The 21,216-nt window shown below is 43.4% G+C and overlaps 1 protein-coding gene across 1 annotated transcript in view; it reads right to left on the reverse strand.

Moving 5' to 3' along the window:
• FAT2 (FAT atypical cadherin 2) overlaps nucleotides 1-21,216 on the reverse strand; it is a 100,073-nt gene that overhangs the window by 29,412 nt on the left and 49,445 nt on the right. Inside the window, exons 9-15 of the mRNA XM_077137449.1 lie at nucleotides 19,977-20,187; nucleotides 13,450-17,508; nucleotides 11,754-11,950; nucleotides 8,739-8,892; nucleotides 5,219-5,452; nucleotides 2,436-2,819; nucleotides 60-274 (exon numbers count right to left, since the gene is read on the reverse strand). Of these exons, the coding sequence (XP_076993564.1) occupies nucleotides 60-274; nucleotides 2,436-2,819; nucleotides 5,219-5,452; nucleotides 8,739-8,892; nucleotides 11,754-11,950; nucleotides 13,450-17,508; nucleotides 19,977-20,187 (5,454 nt within the window). The remainder of the gene's footprint in view (nucleotides 1-59; nucleotides 275-2,435; nucleotides 2,820-5,218; nucleotides 5,453-8,738; nucleotides 8,893-11,753; nucleotides 11,951-13,449; nucleotides 17,509-19,976; nucleotides 20,188-21,216) is intronic.

Genomic DNA, 21,216 nt, shown 5'->3' on the forward strand with positions numbered 1-21,216 from the left:
GACCTGAGAGTCCATCCCTGAGTCTCATGCACCCAATGAGCGAAGTTGGGGAAATTTACCGTCAGGATACTATCACCCACGATGACATTTTCTAAAACCCTCACGCTGTACAGCTCTTGGGGGAACCTGGGCTGGTGCTCGTTGACATCGGTGATATTGACCACAACTGTGGTCACGTCACTGAGGGAGGAAGAACCCTTCCGGCTGCACTCGACAGACAAGAAGTACTTGGGGCTTGTTTCAAAGTCCAGGCTCCTGCTGACATACAGGATCCCTGAAGAGGTGAGAGGTAATGGGAGCAACAAAAAAGGGAAAAAAGAGTCAATCATGATGATAAATGCACAGCTATATGATGATACTGTGAACCACTGACTATATACTTTGAATGATTACATGGTATGTGAATATATAATATGTTTCATTTAAAAAAAAAAAATGAAAGGAATGAGGCAGTGGGACCACAAAGGAAGAGGACTGAGGGACTTTGAGCCAATATTCCAAGAAAGGCAGCTTAATAGGGTCGGGAAATACAAATCCCCCCAACATCTCCCTTCATCTTCTTTTTCATTCCCCTCTGCTTTTGTCTCCTCCTCCCCTCCATGTCCTATTCCTCTCATTTCATCATCATTTTATTATTCATTCATTCCCAATAGCAGTGTTTCCCCTACATTATCTCACTTAAATCTGCAATAACTCTGTTATATATAATGATAATTGCAGTCATTCCTATTTTTAGGTTATAAGAAGAGTTTTAGAATAGCCAAAGTTGTTCAAAAAATTCTTGGGACATAGATTGATCAGTTTTAGAAGTGGGGAAAAAAAGGAAACAAAGATTTATCCTTCTCTCTTGAATAGCCAAATAGTTAATGGTAGAACACTCTGCTTCATAAAAGAATTCTGTGAATAAATGCATGAAGAATGATAAGCTCAGAAAGTCACCATTTTGCAACCCCTAATGAAATAATATATCTAGGAAATAATGATCAGTGCCTGCTAAAACCATCCGAGGAAAGGCTGTTGAGGAACTCTATAATGGATGAATCAGGCTGACAACACCCAAACCCACTGTCAAGGTTAAGTCAGAAAAGGACCCCATTAACCATTTCCTGCCTCTTCATGTGACGCAAGAGGAAAAGCACAGCATCATCTATGAAGCATTGTGACCAAAAAATTGAACCTGAAACTGATCGAGGCTTTAGATCCAAATGTCATTTACAGGAAGTACAGGGGATAAAGTGATATGTTATGTGACACCACAAAGATACAGCCAGCCACATCCAAAATGGGGGAAAATTCTACAGTACACATGACCCGTTTTCGTCTTTAAAGAAATGGCAGGGAGGAGAAAAAACAAAAAACAGGGAGAAAAAAATATATTGGACACTAAAAGAGACTTGAGATATTAGATAATCAACCAAAGGCAGTATGTGGACATTTTCAGGATTCTGACAAACAAACCAATTTCAAAAGACATTTATGAAATAAACAAAAAAAAATCATCTGGCTGGGTTTTAGACAGTAGTAAGGAGTTATTACCTTTTAGGTATGATGATGGTATTGTGGCTGTGTTTAACAAAGGTGTCCTTGTCACTTAGAGATGCCCACTGAAGTACTCACAGATGGAATGATACGATGTCTGGGGTTTGCTTTAAAATAAGGGGTGGGTGTAGGGGTGAAGGGTACAGGCTTCATGGTGATAATTTCTGAAGTCAGCAATGAGAACATGGGGATTCATAACTATTCTTTCTATTTTCATATATGTTGAACATTTCCATAAATAAAAAGTTTTAAATACTGCTCCACAACAAGGTGACTGAGTTAGGAGGTAGAGACCAATCATCCCAGGGCCACGTTGGGGAGGAGCCTGTAAAAGGCACAGGTTGGCCTGGCCAGGCCTTGAGGCCCTTCGGTGAAATTCTGTGAATCTGACTGAGACTTTCCTCTGAGAAGAAAGGAAAATTCAGGAGTGTCGAGATGTCTGGGGGGAGGGCTCTAAGTGGGAAGGAGGCAGCCTTGTCCTAGGCTGCTTAAACAGATTCCAGTGAGTGCTCCCTAACCACTGCAAAAGAGGAGGGACAGGGACCTCAGCCTCTGGGGCTGAGCTTGACCTGAGACTATGAAGTCTCAAAACGGTCGGAGGAGAGTGGATTCCAGGTGGTCCTGGGGGCAGAGTCCTGGATAGGGTCTGCGAGATTAACAGAGGCTCTCATAGGAGCTGGCCCTAAGGTGGAAGGAGGGACCTGGAACTTGGAGAGATGCTGAGGGTGCAGAAGCGGGCAGAGGAGGCCTGCTCTAGAGGGGGCTGTGTGGGGCAGACTGGACCCATCTGTGAGGAACCTAAGGTTTCCCCAAAACCCCTCCAACATGCCACGTGGTGTGTGTGTGTGTGCGCGTGTGGGATGTGCGGGGCGGGCTCCCGCGGCCAGCTGGCTCACCTGTGCGCGCGTCCAGGCGGAACCTCCCCTGCTCGTTCCCGCTGACGAGGCGGTAGCCGGTCTTCTCAGCGCCCGGGCGAGTGAGGGCGGCCAGCCGCAGCACCTCCGCGCCAGGCCGGGCGTCCTCAGGCACCTGCACGGTGTGCTCGGTGCTCAGGAACACAGGCAGGTACTCATCGAGGCCCACCACGGAGACGGTGACGGTGCCTAGCGTGGACAGCGGTGTCGGGGTGCCCAGGTCCGAGGCACGGACCGTGAGCTCCAGCACCGCCTGCGGCCTGTCCCGGAGCGGCTTCTCCAGACGGATCACGCCCGTGGTGGCCTCAATGGAAAAGTGGCCGTCGGCGGAGCCCGTCAGAGAGTAAACCACCTGGGCGTTGGCACCTGTGGGGGAAATGGAGGGTAAGATTCACGCTGAGCGCCCCTCCTCCGGCCCTGCCTGCAGCAGACCCTTCAGGAGAGCATGAGAGTGGCTCCCATAAAGCAAATATGCTCAGGCTGCATGGAGACTAAGACTCTAGCAAGCAGTGGTTCTTAATCGGGGCGGGAAGAGGGCACCTCTTTGAAAACTTCTTAGAGCAAACCCATTAAATTATCTGAAAATGTTATGTCAGGGCCCAATGTCAGCTCCCAAAGTAAAAACTGTGCAAGATCAAAGTCACTTATGGTGAGTTCCTTGGTTGTGACGAGACAGTTCCGTATCTTGGCTGTGGTGGTGGTTACAGGAATCCATACATGGGATAATATTGCATAGAACTACACACACACAGACACACACACACACACATATGCACACACAAAGGAGTACACACACAAACTGGTGAAATCTGAATTAGGCCTACAGTATAATTAACAGCATTGTGCCAGTGTCAGTTTTCTGATTTTCATATTGCACTGCAGCTCATCTGAGATGTTGGTAAAAGCTGATAGTAGGGGGCATGAGACAGGCAGTATTGTTTTTGCAACTTCCTATGGATCTATAATTGTGTCAACAAAGTTTAAAAAAACAAACACACCTATGGAAAGTTCTTAGTAAGTCACAACGCACAGTCAGTGTTTCACCAGCTTGCACTCAGATCCTATTTTCTTTGGTTATACACCAAAGATGAAGTACTTGGCTTGTGTAGGCGCCATCGTGTATGAAAAATACCAATATTTAAACATTAGAATAATGCTCAATGGGAGGAATGCAGGCCCTGAGCCTGTGGGGGCACACACCCCCTAGCTGGAGTGGTGGTAATGATTGCCTGTGAGAAGAGTTAATTTACATAAGCTCTATGCATATTCCACACCTCTCCCCTGAATATGCTCTTTTTTGGAGAAATCATGAGATGCTGATCAGGCCACGCCTGGAATATCTGGCTTGAGTATTGGGACTAGAGTAATAATAATTTTAGAAGGGTTAATGGTATACTGGTGCAAGGCCAGAGGATGTGTCCAAGAAGGGAGGCAGGATTGGAACCATGGAACGGAAGGAAACACGGTGGCCCCGCCCTGAGAGGCAGCTCTGGGCCTGGAGCAGGTGGTCACCACCTCCCTGTCTCAGATGGGCTCCTGGAAGGGGGTCTAGGAGATCTATGTGGCTACAGAGGTCAGGTCGAGGGACAGGCAGGGGAAGCTATAGAGTGGTGGGTGTCTGCTCCAAATAAATAGCACTTGGTTGTCATCTGAGGCACCAAGGAAAAATAGAGCTGCCTAGGAAGTAGGGAGCTTCCTGTCCCTGGAGGTATACAAGCAGGGGTGGCTAATTGAGCCTTGAAGCCATTAGATGGAGGGTTAAATGAAATAACCTTTGAGTTGCTCCAGCTCTGATGTACTCTGAATTCTAGCCTACCAAACCCGCTTGTACTTGTTACACACCTCAGCACATGTGCTCACATATGCACACACACGCACACAGGTCTCCCAGGTCCAGCTACCCTCCCTTTGCACTATTTGCCCTGCATAAAGCACCTGCATTTTCCCAAAATCTCCTGTCTCCTTCAAATCCAGGCTAAAGCTCACTTCCTCTAGGGAGTCTTAAGTTTATCCTGCAGGTGCCAGCCAAAGCAGGGTGTTTTGATCCCATTTTAATTTGCATTATTATTATCATTACCATTATCATTATAACCTAGTTTGACCTGGATACTTTGGCACCAAGGGCATTTTTATCCTACCTGAATTCTAAATTTCAGGAAAATTGGACATTTTATATATATGTATATATGATTACATACATACACATATATATACACACACACATAAATATATATCCACGAAAGAATACTTCATGATGACAGAAGCTATAATTGGTCTAATATAGAACAAAAATCCATGGATGAATCTAATTTTCCTTGTAAATTTTTAAAATAAAGTAATTAACCCCAGTGAGAATAATAATGCCATTAAAAATAAAATGTAAAGTATTAGAAATGATTCAACTTTACAATATGGAAAATTGATAAAAGAATTCTGATCAATTTTCTGATTACTTCTGATTAGTACTTCTGATTAGGTTTGTATTTAAAAATCAAAACATCCCTAGATCTAAGTGGCAGGGGAGGATCCACGAGCTTGAAATGTCCTGTGCCTGCTTCAGAACACTGCTAACATCTTTTGCCACATGGCACTTGTGCATTCGGTTTGTGGACAGATATTTTCCACTTCAAAGTGTCCGCAGATTCAGAGAGGAGGCACAGCCCTTGCCAGCCCCAGGGAGACACAGAGAGCCAAACCCTGACCTAAGGTGACCTCAAGTGCTAACCGCGGAACAGAAGTGTCCTCTGATTCCTCCTCAGACTCACCTTGGTCAGGGTCCCGGGCAGACACCACCGCCACAGGCGTCTTAACCGTGGTGTTATCAAAAACAGCCACAGCACAATGGCTCGGGGAGAACCGCGGGGCGTTGTCATTCACGTCCTCCACATGGAGGGTCACATCTGCCTGGCATGATCGGCCACCTCCATCTGTCGCCTTGGCAACAAGATTGTACACATCCTTCCTCTCGCGGTCTAGGGCTGTGAGTGTAGTCAGCTCCCCTGACCAGAGAAATGACAGCAGGTGAGCGTTCTCTGGGGGACAGAACCCCAGCACGTGCCTTCTAGATATCCATGGGGGACAACCCCAGCCACTGAGGGTTTTGACACTGAGAAAAGGGGTCTGTCCCATGTACTTACAGTCAGGAAAGAGACTCAGGCTGTATCCACACCGCGCCCCCCCCCCCATGCCCCTTGCCTGCCACCCTGATTCTCCCAAACACACTTGTGCTGGTTTGAAGCTGTTATGTATCCCAGAAAAGCCATGTCCTTTTTCCTGATCCAATCTTGAGGGGGCAGCCATGTTTCTTTAATCCTGATTTAACATTGTGGGGTGGAAACTTTGATTGGATTACTTCCATGGAGATGTGTTGCACCCAATTGTGGGAGTGACCTTTTGATTAGATGGAGATGTGAATCCGCCCATTCAAGATGGGTCTTGGTTAGTTTTGTGGAGACCTTTAAAAGAGGAAACATTGTGGAGGAAGCTCAGATGCTTGGAGAAGAGAAGCAACAGAAGCAACGTGAGACCCAGATGTTTGGAGATTCAGACAGAACATGCCCCCAGGGAAGCTGTTTGAAACCAGGAGCCAAAGGACCAGCTGACACCAGCCATGTGCCTTCCCAGCTGACAGAGGTGTTCTGGACCCATCAGCCTTTCTAGAGTCAAGGTATCTTTACCTGGATGCCTTAGTTTAGACATTTTTGTGGATTTAGAATGATAAACTTGCAACTTAATAATTTCCTTTCAGGAAAGCCAACCCATTTCAGGTATATTGCATTTTGGCAGCATTAATAAACTAAAGCAACACTCCACCACTACATTCACCAATTTAAGATTCTCACAAACAACTGCAAATAGGCACATTTTTAAAGGGCCATTAGGCAATTTTTAACAACATATAAAATGTGTAACTCTTTTAGTCCACCATTTTACTTCTAGGACTATATCCTATAGAATAATTAACCCAAAGATAAAAATATATACACAAGGAACAAGGATAATCTCTATAGGATTGTAATAAAAACAACATACAGAAATCAACCTCTATGCCCATCAAAAAGGAACTGGTTAAGTATGTTATGGTCCAGCCATACTGTAAAATACCATACAACCAAAAAGAATTATGATAGCGTTTTATGTACTGCCTGGTATACCACACTTCTGAGATACTGCTAAGTGAAAAAAAGCAAGTCACAAAATAGTATTCTATTTTTGTGAAATAATTATATAGGGATTTTTTGAGAGGCATAGAAAACCAGTCTGACAGAATATTCACCAACAGGACTTACCTTTGGGGCAGGGATTATTATGGGGGTTCTCTAGTTTCTGCATAATGTGCATCTACATTGTTTGACGTTTTGTACAATGACCATGTATAATTTCAGAAAAATTGTCCAGTTTTTTTTAAAGCTCCTACCAATACAACCTGTAGCTGAACAAACAGCAGCAGAGAGAGATTAGGTAGTCTGCCTGGGATCACTTAGCATGCCCACCCTGGGGCCAGAAAGGACAAAGTTGCCTCCTGTCTCTGCTCAAAGCCTCCTGGCACACCACTCTCACCAGCCACCTCCCTGCTCATATCTCCAAGGCATCCTCTGAGCTTCTGGATCTCAAGCTAGCATCAGCAGCTTGCCCTCCATAACCTGGGCCTTCTGTGCCCCCACCCCCCATTCCCATGCCCTTCCCTCCAGCAGCAAAACGGGGATCCCACCTCTGCTGGGACTGCCATTCCAAGGGAGGCAGCCCCTTCTGTGTCTTCTCCACCAGCCCCTCACCACCCAGCTCCTTCAGGGTATTAATGTTCTGTCCTGCATGGCTCTCTGTTTCTAGAGGGTATGTCCTTTAACCAATAGTAATGATATTAGCAGCCCAAGGTCTACTGAGCTACTATTATGTGCCTGGCTGACGTGGCCTCCACAGGCTCTACCGCTCATGATTTGTACAACAATCCTATGAGGTTCATCCCCAGTTTACTATATATGCAACTTGAAAGCAGAAATCATGTCCCTGACCAGGACGCTCACCTGCTTCAACCCTCTACTGGCTCTAAAGGTGGGATTTGGCCCAGCCCACCCCAGGACATTGACCTTTGACTTCTCCCCCTGCCCCTCTGCCCATCCCATCTGTGCTGGTTTGAAAAGATATATGTCCCCTAGAAAAGCCATGTTTTAATCTAAATCCCATTTCATAAAGGCAGAATAATCCCTATTCAATACTGTATGTTTGAAACTGTAATCAGATCATCTCCCTGGAGATGTGATTTAATCAAGAGTGGTTGTTCAGCTGGATTAGGTGACAACATATCTCTACCCATTTAGGTGGGTCTTGATAAGTTTCTGGAGTCCTATAAAAGAGGAAACATTTTGGAGAATGAAAGATTCAGAGAGAGCAGAGCAGAACGACATAGCCACGAGAAGCAGAGTCCACCAGCCAGGGACCTTTGGAGATGAAGAAGGAACATGCCTCCTGGGGAACTTAATGAAACAGGAATCCAAGAGAAGAAGTTGGCAGATGATGCCATGCTTCCCATGTGCCCTGGCAGATGAGAGAGGAACCTGGACTGTGTTTGCCATGTGCCTTCTCACTTGAGAAAGAAACCTTGAACTTCCTCGGCCTTCTTGAACCAAGGTATCTTTCCCTGGATGCCTTAGATTGGACATTTCTATAGACTTGTTTTAATTGGGACATTTTCTCGGCCTTAGAACTGTAAACTACCAACTTATTAAATTCCCCTTTTTAAAAGCCATTTCATTTCTGGCATATTGCATTCCTGCAGCTAGCAAACTAGAACACCATCCCACTCCATCCCCACCCTGCATGTAAGCTCTGGCCCTCTGTCAGGTACTCAGATGTGCTGTGCTCTTCCCTTGTATCAATCCTACTTTCTCCTTTGAATGCCCTTCCTCACTACTCCCATGTCCTCAAATCTCACATATAATACCATTTCTTCAGAGAAGTTTTATCTCACCCAGCTCCCAAACCTAGGCAAAGCCCATATGTCATATGTCACTTAAGCACCCTGCATTTCTTCTTAAATCAGTACATTTCAAACCACTGGTTCAATGTGTGCTTTTAACACTCCATTGTCAAGACCTGGATCTTGCCTTGTCAGCCTGTTGTGTCCTCAGCATCTAGGGCAGTGCTTGGCACAGAGTAGTAGCCCAATCAATGTTTGCTGAGTAGATGAATAAATGGATTCCTGCTTCTTCTCCAATGAGACTCCCATGACTGTTTGGAATTCAGTAAATAAATTCTTGGCTTCATCCAACAGTGTAAGAGACCCACCTGTCTGGGGATCCAGCTTGAACTCATCAGCCCCAAGACCATGGAGAGAATATGTAATCTGGGCATTGGTGTCGATGTCCAAGTCTGTTGCAGAAACTTTCAAAATATGGTGTCCAGGAGTCACAGCTTCACTAACTTTGCTGACATACAGAAGCTAGAGATGGAAAGATAACAAGGAGATTATAAGAGGGACACTTAGAGCCACAGAAAGGCACAGAGTGTGGTTAAGAGCAGAAATGGAGAGACAGCAAGAGAAAGAAAGAGAAAGGGAGTAAAGAGAATGGGGGAAGGAGAATAAGATGAAACAGGCAAGAAAACAGAAGACAAAAATAGACAGAAAGAGAGAGCAGTTCCACCAGACAAGAGCCCCCACCCAGGGTTAGAAGGACCTGCTGCAACCTGCTCCACAAGGGGCCATTTGGGGCTCATGGATGAGGTAGATGAGATGGACTGTCATGAGGTATTCCCGAAGATGTCAGGTCAAGCACCCTGCAGGCCAAGCATACCTGCCACTGTGGCCAGTTCAGGCCATCAGTGCCCACAACTCCCAGAACAGATCCTTGGCTGTTTGAGTCAGATCAAGAACCCCAGTGGCTTCAACCTCCTTCCCTACTCTACCTCCACTGTAGAGGGTTGGTATCATCATGACACAGTTGGGGTATACTACATGGGAAAGGCTGGAGCTCCATAAGAACTTAATTTCCCTTCAGCTCCTGGCTCTGGGCACAGCTTCCCAGCATCCTGGCTCCTACCATCAGAGGGCATGCGTGAGTGTGGACCACTCTGTACTCTGTCTGGAGGCTTCCTGCTAGGTGGGCAGTGTGGAGATGGTTCCCAGGCCTCTTTTCCCTAGCTCTCCTGATGCTTTTGGCCACCTCTGGGAAGGCCAGAGCCTGCTCTAACCCTGTCGAGCACAGTGCTGCTTCCAGGGCAGGGAAGAATGCAACCTGGTTGTAAGGGTGAACTGGGGTATGTGTTTGTGGGATAAGGTATGGGATCTGTTCTCCCCCAAAAGGCTGCATTTCTGAGACCACCTAAAGATGGTTACCTTGAATCTTGCAATGACATTTTCCATGCATCCAGTAACCCAGGTTCTCATTTTCTACTATGCCTATATGTGACTAGAGTGTAGAAGACAGAAAAGATAATGGCATATATATATGTGTGTGTGTGTTCCAGAGTGTGTGTCCATATATATGTGTGCAGTATGTTGAAGTATATATATATGCTAATGAATTTGTAAGTATGCTTGTGTGAGAAGGCATATAGTTACAAATGCATGTAGCACTGGGTGTGTATTATATATGTATATTTACATGTGAGGATGTATATGGTATGGGTGAATGTTGTCAGTATGTAGGTATATGCATATGTGTATATGTGCATGTATGTAAAGACATCTGTGTATATGCATAGGGCTGTAGATAATCTTTTATGTATTGACATGTATGTATAAGTGTGCATTTATGGATATATACTGAATGGCTGGATTTCATGAAAATTTGAATCATGCTAATTTGAGATGTTATGGAATTGAAATGTTACTCATTAATCTTTTTTTTTTTTGCTTGGGCAGGCACCAGGAATCGAACCCAGGTCTCTGGCACGGCAAGAGAGAACTCTACCTGCTGAGCCATCGTGCCCTGCCCTACTCATTTAATTTTATCTGCAAAGTTTGAAGTAGTGTAAGTCCCTCCAAGTTAAAATTGTTTAGTGTGTTTTAAAAAATATGGAAAACTTTTGGTAATGGATAGTGGTGTGGTAGAACAACATTGTGAAAGTAATTAACATCACTGAATGATATATTTGAATGTGGCTAAAAGGGGAAATTTAAGGTTGTATATATGTTACTAAAATAAAAAATTGTTTAAAATTAGGATTGCACAACACAGTGAACCTTAAAATGCAAACTATGGACTATAGTTAATAGCATTTTTATAATATTGTATATCACACTTATAATTATATATATTATATAAATATAATATCATTTTTATACTAGAATTATAATATTGTTTAATGAATTGTAACAAAGGTACCACACTAATGCAAAGTGTTAATAATAGGAAAAACTCTGTGTATGTGAGGGGGGTATATGGGGACTCTGTATCTATCTGCATGATTTTTCTGTAAGCCTACAACTCCTCTAATAAAAAATAAATTTAAAAAATTATTTACTGGGTATAATTAATATTTTTAGGGTGCACAGTAGTTCAATGGTAGAATACTCATCTTCTATGCAGGAGACTCAGGTTCGATTCCCAGACCATGCACCAAAAAAAAAAAAAAAATTTTTTTTTAAAGCAAAGCTATGTGGCAGTGATTGTCCAGTCAGAACACAGTTGCTCTCCTGACACACACACACACACACACACACACACACACACACACACATAAACACACGCAGACACCCCACTCATATTTCTTCCCATGGGAAATTTAATGTTGAACTACAGGAGGCCTTTAGGAAAGTATCCTTCCCAAAAATGTAACTGCCCTGTCTGCATGTTTGCATATATATGTGTATAACCTGAAGGAGGGTTATGGGCATCTGTGTTGGTTTGTATTACCCGTGTAGATGTGGAAATAAGCATATATGAGGGTAGGAAAGTGTCTCTGGGGTCATGTACTTATGGCTGTATTTAATAATGAGCCAAGTCAACAAGCTGAGAAGTGGAGGGGGTTGCCCACTGGGCAAGGCAGACTATGTTTAGAGAATACAGAAATTACTTTAGGATTTGTTTTGCAGAGATCAGGACCCTTGTAAGGAGTCTACAGGAAGAGGTGAGGACCATGGATCCTGCAGAGCTTGGTAACATCTTTTTGGGAGTTAAGAAATTGCCTAGAATGATTCCAGGCCCAGGGCACTAGCCTGAGGCCAGCAGGGGCAAAGCCGGGACAGGTATGGTTAATGGTGACTAAGCTCAGAGATGATCCCCTGGTTCCTTCTTCCTCCTGCCCCTCACTCCAGTTTCCTAGTCTCCACCTCCACCCGAAGCCCCACCAGGCGCTCACCTGTGAGCACTGGGGACTGTTATCATTGATGTCCAGAACGAAAATCTCCACAGGGACTGATGCCTGGAACTTGCCATCGGAGGCTGTGATGATGAGCAAGTACTTGGCCACTTGCTCGCGGTCCAGGGTCTTCTGCAAGGAGATTCTCCACTCATCCTCAACCTGGCTAATGTCAAACTGGCCCAAGGGGTCTCCCTCTAAAAAAAATGGAACAGAGCTTTCAGAAGGCAAGCAACAGGAATGAACCAGGCTTTTTGTGTCATAGGTACCTAACCACCTGACATTATTTTAGGACTGCTGGGAAAGGCAAAAATATCTCCCTCAATGTCCTACCAGGGTTCCCAAATCCTACATTGAGTCAGTTCTTCAGTGTTGTGGAGCCTCTTCTGGTGTCAAGAGCCTCCTATTGAAATGGAATTCACTGTAAGAAGTACCACTCCAAACTACGTTGCAGAGGGGCAGATTTCTCACTTTTTGTTGCCTGGAAGGTACTGAAGGAAGTAAAAGGGAAGCAAATACAATTTTATCTGAGAACTTTCTAATATCTAGAGCTCTTGAACAGTGGAAGGATGGGAAGTAATCAACAACACTAAACTTTCTGAGGTTTTATTATACAAGCAAGTTCAGTGGAGGTTAAGTAGGAGCACAAGGTTTGTTCAATCCTCTTTCCTTAACACCAGTCACCAGAAATCCATGAAAGATGGATTTCATGATTCAAGACTTCCAAGGTTCAGTTATTCTAAGAGTCAATGATATCTTGACATTTCTTATTCTATTATCCTGAGATTCTAAGACTTTTGTGTTTTTAAGAATCTGATATAATCAGATGATAAGATTCCACTTTCCAAAGACTGTGTTTCAAACAGCTCTGAGGCTACCTGTCTCCAGGGGTCTCATTCTTATTTGGATTTTCAGGATCATTAGCCCTCCACCAAACAGCGGAAATAGCAGAAGGAGCCATGGGATGACATGGCACCTGGCGAGGGAGAAAAGGATACCAAGAACTGAAGAAACTCATGGCTACTGGTTGGCTGGTTCAGCCAATGAACTGGGAGTGGGGTAAGTTAGGTTAGTAGTAGGTCACTGAAGAAAGTGGCTTGTAGGTATGGTTTTACTCCCAGCCCTCATGCAAGCTTCATGTGCAACCTTGATTTAGATTACATGGACCTTGGTTCCCCCATCTATGAAATAGGATTGGGCTGAAATTATATCTAAGGAACCTGTTACTCTAACACTTAGATCCTGTGATGGATGAAGAAACATTTTCTCTTATTTACAGTTGGCCCCGAAAAAGACACTATTCTATAAAGCCAATCCTCTGACAGTTTCCATGGATTACTCAACTGGTGGTTACTTCTCCATCTCCCAGAAGCTAACTGACAATACTTAGTGTATGATCCTTCTCTTTCACCTACACCACCTAAAATAATAAGGACTTTCAAATTTATAGGAGGCTTTCAGTGCTCTCTCCAATTAGATCTTACCAACATCCCTGGTAATGAATGAAGATGAATAAGAACAGGCCTGTCAAATCTGTAGGTGGAGCAACTGAGATCCAAGGAGGTTAAGTGACTTGCCCAAGTTCAAACTGCTAATAAGTGGCAGAGCCAGGAAATAAATTCATGTCTTAGAACACCTCTTACTAGACCTTAAGCAATGCATGTCAATGCCTCCAATCCAAGAAAAGTATCCTTACCTGTGATATAGCAGATGACCTGTCTGTTCTGCTCAGAGATATCAGCATCCAGGGTTTTCAGAGTGGCCACAAGTTCACCAGGCTCACTGTTCTCAACCACAAATCCTCTGTAGTCATCAGAAGCAAATCGGGGAGCATTGTCATTCTCATCTGTGATGGAGACCTCAACCAGGGCCTGAGAAGACAGCTGGGTTGCCCAACCATGATCATAGGCCACCACATAAAAGCGGTAGGTCTGGTGGTTCTCACAGTCAAGCTCCTGTAGAGTGGTGATCCAGCCACTCTCACTGTCAATGGCAAAGAGCTGATGGACACTGCTACCAGGTTCCTCTGCCAGCTTGTAGCTCACCTGACCATCACTCCCAGTGTCCTGATCATTGGCAGTTACTTGAATGACTGGGGTCCCCACTGGCATGTTCTCAGTGAGGAAGGCCTTATATGGATCAGCTTCAAAAACAGGCCTGTTATCATTGACATCCTTCACTTGAATGTAGATAGAGACCAAAGAAACCAAGTTTGTATCCTCATGAGAGCAATGTGCCATCACGTTCATGTGGTACAATTTGATGGACTCGTGGTCCATGGCCTTCCTCACCTTTACAACCCCTGTGTCTTGGTCCAGGGAGAAGACACCATCCTTGTTGCTTTCTGGTGTGGTACCCTGCACCAGACTGTAGATGACTGGATCTTCAGCAGCCACTGCTTTGACAGACCCAATCTCAGACCCCTCTGGAAGGTCTTCAGTTGCAGAGAAAGTATAGAGAGGTTCAGAAAATTTGGGCAAAGATACTTCATTAGGAACTACCTGAAGGTGTACTGGCACCAAGGAGTTCCAGTGGGGAGGGCCCCCATCTTCGGCTTTGATTTTATAGTAAAATGTCCGGTTTTCTAATCCCACTAGACTCTCTTTCACCTTGATCACACCAGTGGTTGGGTTGACCTCAATGATCTCCTCATCCAGGCTCTTCATTGGGTCTACTGAGTAGGTGACATCTGCATTTTGACCTTCATCTGCATCATAGGCCAGAACCTGCATGACTGGGGAGTCTTTACTAACATTGGATTGGATGGACACAGTGTACTCAGATGCCTTGAACTGTGGGGCATTGTCATTTTCATCTGTGAGGATGATCTTCACAGTGCAGAAGGCCACTCTTCCTCCTCCATCCCGAGCCATGACCTTAATCGCAATGACTCTTTCTGTTGAATTTTCCCGATCTAGTTTCTGCAGAGTGGTGATCTGACCATTGGGGTTTATGGAGAACTTCTCGCTTGCTAGTTTATTGATAATAGTATAATCTACAGTACCATAGGGACCACTGTCTTTGTCTATGGCCAGCAGTTCAATCACCTTGGTTCCCACCCTTGCATTCTCTGCTAATTCTGCCTCATAAATTTGTTGCTGGAACTCTGGGTTGTACTTGTTAGCATTTGTAGTATTGATATACACAGGCACAGCTGCTTGGAAGACTCCATCTGAAGCACCCACCCTCAAATTGTAAGAAGAGTCCAGGTGCTTTTTGCAAAGGTTGAACATGGAAATTATTCCTGATGAGCTATTAATAGAGAAGTGCCGATCCTGATTGCCAGAAAGAATCAGATACTCCAGGCGGGAGGTGTCCCCACTGTCAGGGTCAAGGGCTTGGACTTTGAGAACCAGATGTCCACAGGTTGCTAGTTCACTGACATTGGCCTCATACTGCAGTTGTCTGAACTCTGGGGGGTTGTCATTGATGTCGGACACATTGACAACAACAAGAGTTTCACCAGTGAGTGGAGGGTTTCCTCGATCAATGGCCCTGACCTTCACATGAAAGTGTTGCTGGGCTTCATAATCCAGCTCCTGAACTGTGGACATTTCTCCTGTGCTCCCATTGATCTGGAAGAATTTGGAAACATCTGAGTCATTTTCCACAATCTGATAGGAGACATCACTGTTTTTCCCAGAGTCCTGGTCAGAAGCCAACAGTTGGATTACAGGAGTGTGGGCAGGCAAGCCTTCTGAGACTGAAGTGGTATAGACTATTTGGGAGAAAGTGGGAGGATTATCATTAATGTCCTCCACCAAGACTTCCACTGTGGCTTCAGAGAATGATCCCTGAGCTGTGTCTGTGGCCCTGACTGTGAACATATGTTTGGTCTTAGACTCATAGTCCAAAGGTCCTGTGACTGTTAGGACACCAGTCTTGAAGTCAATGGTGAACAACATCAAGGCTTCTTCCTCCACAATGTTATAGATGAGCCGGAGTCCCTCTGGGCTCCGGGCCTGGGTATGGAGAATTGGTGTATAGAGTGTAATATTTTCAGGCACCTTGACTTTGTAGTAAGGACTCTGAAACAGTGGGTTGGATTTATTTCTCACGGTGACAAGAACCTCTTCCTTAGTCTGCAAGGATGGGATCCCTCCATCTCGAGCAATGACTTTGAGGCGATACTTATTTAAAGCTTGGTAATCAAAGGGTTTCTTGAGTGATATGTCCCCAAGGTAGGGGTCAATTCGGAAATATGTGTAATTTTCTGCAAATGCATATGTAATGGCCCCATTTATTCCCAAGTCCCGGTCAGTGGCAGATACTTGAAAGAGGACATCCCCAGGCTCTGTGCCATCTTGGATGATCGTGTAATAGGGTAGATGCATAAACTTGGGAGGATTGTCATTCACATCCTCAACAGAAACTATGACCAGAGCTTGAGCCACCCGCTGAGGGATTCGATTGTCCCTCACTTCCACAGCCACCACATGATTGTCCTGCTGCTCCCGGTCAAATGTCACCTCTCTTGTCTGCAACACACCAGCTGACTTAATCATACGAAACATATCTGTACCATTCAAGAGGAAGTAGGAAAGGGTATCATTCAAGTGATTGCCCCGGACACCGAGAATCACCAATGTCTTCTTGTCCTGCAAATTCTCCTTTACTACTCCCTTGTAGACATCCTGGTCAAATTGTAAGCTTGTATTAAGGGCTTGGGTGAATGTAATTTTTACCACAGCAGTGTCTTGATACAGGCCATCAGAAGCTGTGATGGTGAGCTTCTGAGACAGTCCCAGGGAAGCAGGATTCAGCACAAATATGAGACCTGTGATGGGATGGATGGCAACAGCTTCATCAGCATTGCCAGTTTTGATGCTATAATTGACTTCTGAGTCATCATCGCTAGCCTGCACCCTGAGAAGTGCCATCCCCCGATGAATGGGGCCCATGACTGCTACTTCATATACCTGGTCTAAGAACCTGGGAGGAGAGTCATTCACATCTCTGACATTGATGATAACCTGAGCAGGCCTGAGTGCAAATAACATAGGTTTTCCTTGGTCATGGACATAGACACTGAATTTGAAGGAGGATATGCTCTCATAATCCATCTCTGATACTATGGTTAAGGTTCCCATGCTGGGATCAATTTTAAAAAACTTCAAGGCTTCTGGCTCCAAAATTTCATAGACCAACAAGGAATTAGCTTCTTTATCACTATCAGTGGCATGAATCACAAAGGGGTTGTTGTTTTCGTCCATGACCATGCTGTGTAATGGAGCTGCCTCACTAATTTGGCCCACAAAAGTTGACTTTAAGAACATGGGAGCATTGTCATTTTCGTCGATTATGTAAACAAGCACCATGACATCAGTAAACGTGCCTGCCATATTGCTGCCTCGGATTTTTAACTGGTAAGAGGAGATTTTCTCATGGTCTAAGTTCTTCTGGGTGGAAATGAGGCCAGAATATGAGTTCATGGAGAATACACCATCCTTGTTTCCCTCTCTTAACTCATAGGTAACTTCGGAGGCACTCACAGCTGAGACAAGGAGGATGGGGGAACCAACAGGGATTGATTCAGGGATCTCGGCGAAGTACTCAGTTTTTGAAAAGATGGGGGCGCTGCTGTCTGAGGGGTGGATATGAATGATCACTGTAGCCAAGTCATGCCATTGTGGGGAGCCTTGATCTTCTGCCTTCACTGTCAGAGTATGTCGGGCATGATTTGCCTGATCAAGCTTCTGGGCCACAGTGATGATGCCTAGCCCAGCACTGATGTCAAAGAAACCCTCGCTGTTTCCTGAAACAGAGGACAAAACAAAGTGATGTTTACCGGGTCCTCAAGAAGTACCAGTTAGGCTTTTTAGATCAGTAAGGAGGCTATCACACCAGACTTGAAGAGGGCCAAATCTACATTCTGTGACACTGAACTTAGCACGGTATCGTGTCTATAGAGTAGATACATAGCATATAAAATTCCTAACATGGTGCACATAATAAGTGCTCCATAAATGGCAACTGCAATTACCACCATGTCTCTGGGACACAACTTAAACTACAAATCAAAGCTTAGAAGTCTTTGAAGCAAAGAAAGAGGACTTTTACTTTGTAGAGAAATCACACTCCAGCTGTATTCCGGTAGTGTCTTTCATTGTAAAAGCTTCAATTACACTATACAGAATGTTTAACTGTCTTTTATAAAACTTTTAATAGCTTGGGCTATACATTTGATAGATGCAAAGTGTAAATACAAAGTCATAAACTGTCAAAACTGATAAGGACTTGAAAAACCATCTTGCCGTTCCCTTTCTGGTCTATGGTGGGAATGTCCCTTATCAGGCTTGGGGAGTGAGTGGAAAGGAGTAGTTTTGGAGTGGGGTGACTGGATAGAATACCAGATTTTGAGGGTCCTGATCAAATACTCTTTCCACAACATCTTTATTTCCTAAACTACAGGCAACCTCATACCACCTTTCCAATTTTTTTCAATACCCAGCCATTGCTTCTACTATTCAATACTATTATTTAATGGATATTTTCCTTTCATTTGATGCACAGTTTACATTTTACATATATATAAATTATATATATTATATATATATATATATATAATATATATATTTGTTTGTTTGTTTGTTTTGCATGGGCAGGCACTGGGAATCGAACCCGGGTCTCCGGCACGGCAGGCTAGAACTCTGTGTGCTGAGCCACCATGGCCCAACCTACATTTAGTATATTTTTAAAAGGCCATTTTATATCTCTACCTTATATCTTTCTCTTAAAAAGAAAAAAATTTAAAAAAAAATTTCTTGCCATAAATTGAAGGTTACCATAAAAAACAATGCATGAGAAAAAGTTAAGAAAAAAAGCATTAAATTTTGGTTAAAATCTATTGCTTGCTGAAGTTTCTGCACATGAGACCCATACTCTTTCTTTGGTGAAAAGGGAAGACTTAGAGTTCCTGGTCAATAAAATAAATAATTTTTTTTTCTAAAATAAAAATCAAATGAAATTAAAAATCCGGGCACTATAAATATATGCATGTATTCATTATTATCTCAGTATTTCAGAATGATGCATGGAAAAAAGATGAGAGGGAAATATAAAAAATTATTATCTCTGGGTAATGAAAACTATGGCTGAATATTATTTTCTTCTTTTACAGTACTGTATTGTTGATAATTTTGAAAGTGAGCATATATTACTTTTATAATCTGAAGAGTTCTTTTTAATAATCTTATCTATAGAACAAAATCATTACTTCTACCATCAAGGTTGCCAGTGAGATAAAAGGAAATAAGGTGTGAGTGTACTTCATAAACCACAAAAAGTAAACAATGGACTATAATTTGCATTATTATTTTTCAGGGATGAATAGACTTCTGTCATGCGACAAGATATGATCATTTCTATTTCTTCAAAAGAAGAAAATGTAAAAAAGCTCTGACTTCCTGAACATGTATAAGGTATTGACAAACAATAAATGATCTTTATGCTGTATGAGGACAGACAGCAAATTATGTCCAACTTTGTTCCTATACAGCAGCCAGCTACATGGAGCATTAATTATCATTAACTATAATTAGTATTATTAAATATCATTAATTATGCATTATCAAGCATTACAAATTATCATTAATTATTAGTTGGAGACTTGATATTATCATTTTTGTTTTATTAATTATCAGTAATTAACACTTATCAATGAGAGTAATAACTCCTGGCATTTGTATAATACTTCACAGTTTACAACACACATTGACACACCTTTTCTCTTCTAATCTTCATAACAAAGGTTTACCTTTGTGGTATAAGTAATATTATTCCTACTTTTTAGATGAGCACACCATATAATAGCTACTAAATAATGATGTACATTAGAGAAAGTGAAAGTTATTCCTAAACTATTCCGTGCATTTTATAAAGTATTTGCAGTTCCCTTCTATTGTACATGCAGAAAGTTATTACATTTTAACATGTTACCTAGACTCATAAGGTTTATCTATGGGTGTGATCATCGGAGCGTTTATATAGTATATATGTAAATTCTCCATAACATGAGTTTGTCCCTTACTTAATAAGTTATGCCCATCTTGGAAATGCATAACTTGGGTCATTATAACCCCATGGAATGATCTAGAACTACAATTTGCCGAAGATTAGAGAACTTGACAGTTGATTAATTTGCAAAATCATGCCTCTGGTGCTTTCCTTTATTTTCAAAGCTCCCTCCACCCATGCTCTTGAATTCAGGGCCAGGCCTCTCACCTTTCTGGAGGGAGTAGTGGACCTCAGCATTTGCTCCCCAGTCCTTGTCCAGGGCGCGGACCTGTAGCAGCTCCGTGCCGGGGGCTGTGGTATCAGGAACGTTTGCCTCATAGTGGAGCTGAGTGAAGCGGGGTGGGTGGAGGTTTCCATCCTCCACATAGATGGTCACCCATACAAAGTTCCTCTTGATGGGCATGTCCTGGTCTCGGACCTATGGACCCAAAGCGGTAATGGGGTGAGCAGCAAACAATATGGGAGGAGGCAGAGTTAGTTTAAGGTCAATGAAAATAGAATACAATGAAAAATATACCTAATTGTACTCCTTTAAATCTTGCTCTAATTTATGCTCTTTTCTATTTTTAAAAAAAATTTAGCAATTAGTGATTATTAGACTATTATTCTAATGGATAATTCCCCTTTAGAAGAAAGGTAGAAATGAGCAGAGAAGCAAGCTTCATTTAGTAATACCAAATAAGGTCCTGGCGAATATTAGTTCTTCAAGGTGTTAATATGCCATGCAAGAAACAAAAAAGTTCAATCGTCAAGTAAATTTTGGGAGCACTGAATTAAGTGAAGTGAAACGGTTTTCTTTGCTGCAGGATTTCTCAGAGCCTTTAATATACTAATGTGCTCAGAGGAGTATAAACTAACATATAAGAACCCTGAACCTGGAGTCAGGAAGGCCAGATTTTGATTCTTGTTCATTACAGATACCTGTATGACTGTGGGAGGCCTATCTTCCTCTGGGGACCTCACATGGAAGAGAAGTGCATGGACTCAGGACTGGGACTAGAATGAAGCACCTGAGGTACAGAGGGTACAGAACTTAAGGAGGCACTCACTCTCAAATGCAGGCTCATGACCCTGACAGCACCTCCTTCAATTTTGTGTCCTATGTGCTTTGCTTGCCTCACCCTAGTCCTTGACCTGGGAAGGATGGCCTCTGAGTTACTTCCAGCTTTGACACAATGTGAATACATCCTTGTGGTCCTGAATTTGTAGTGCAGAGAGATAACTGTTAGAGGTGCTTGGGGTGGGTCCAGAGGGAGCCAGTGTTGACTGGAGTCCCCTCTACAACCATCTCATCTCTATCTTCACTCCCAGGCATTCTTTATGGAAGGTCCCTCTGGCCAGCTCTGAAATGTCACAGCTTTACCTCATGGACCATCATTATGGGCCTCAGTCACTTGGCTCTTCATGGAAAAGGGAACATTAGCACACCTCCAGCTCTTGTCTACCC

Source organism: Tamandua tetradactyla, chromosome 20, assembly GCF_023851605.1.
Source record: "Tamandua tetradactyla isolate mTamTet1 chromosome 20, mTamTet1.pri, whole genome shotgun sequence".
In the NCBI taxonomy this organism is placed as follows: Eukaryota; Metazoa; Chordata; class Mammalia; order Pilosa; family Myrmecophagidae; genus Tamandua; species Tamandua tetradactyla.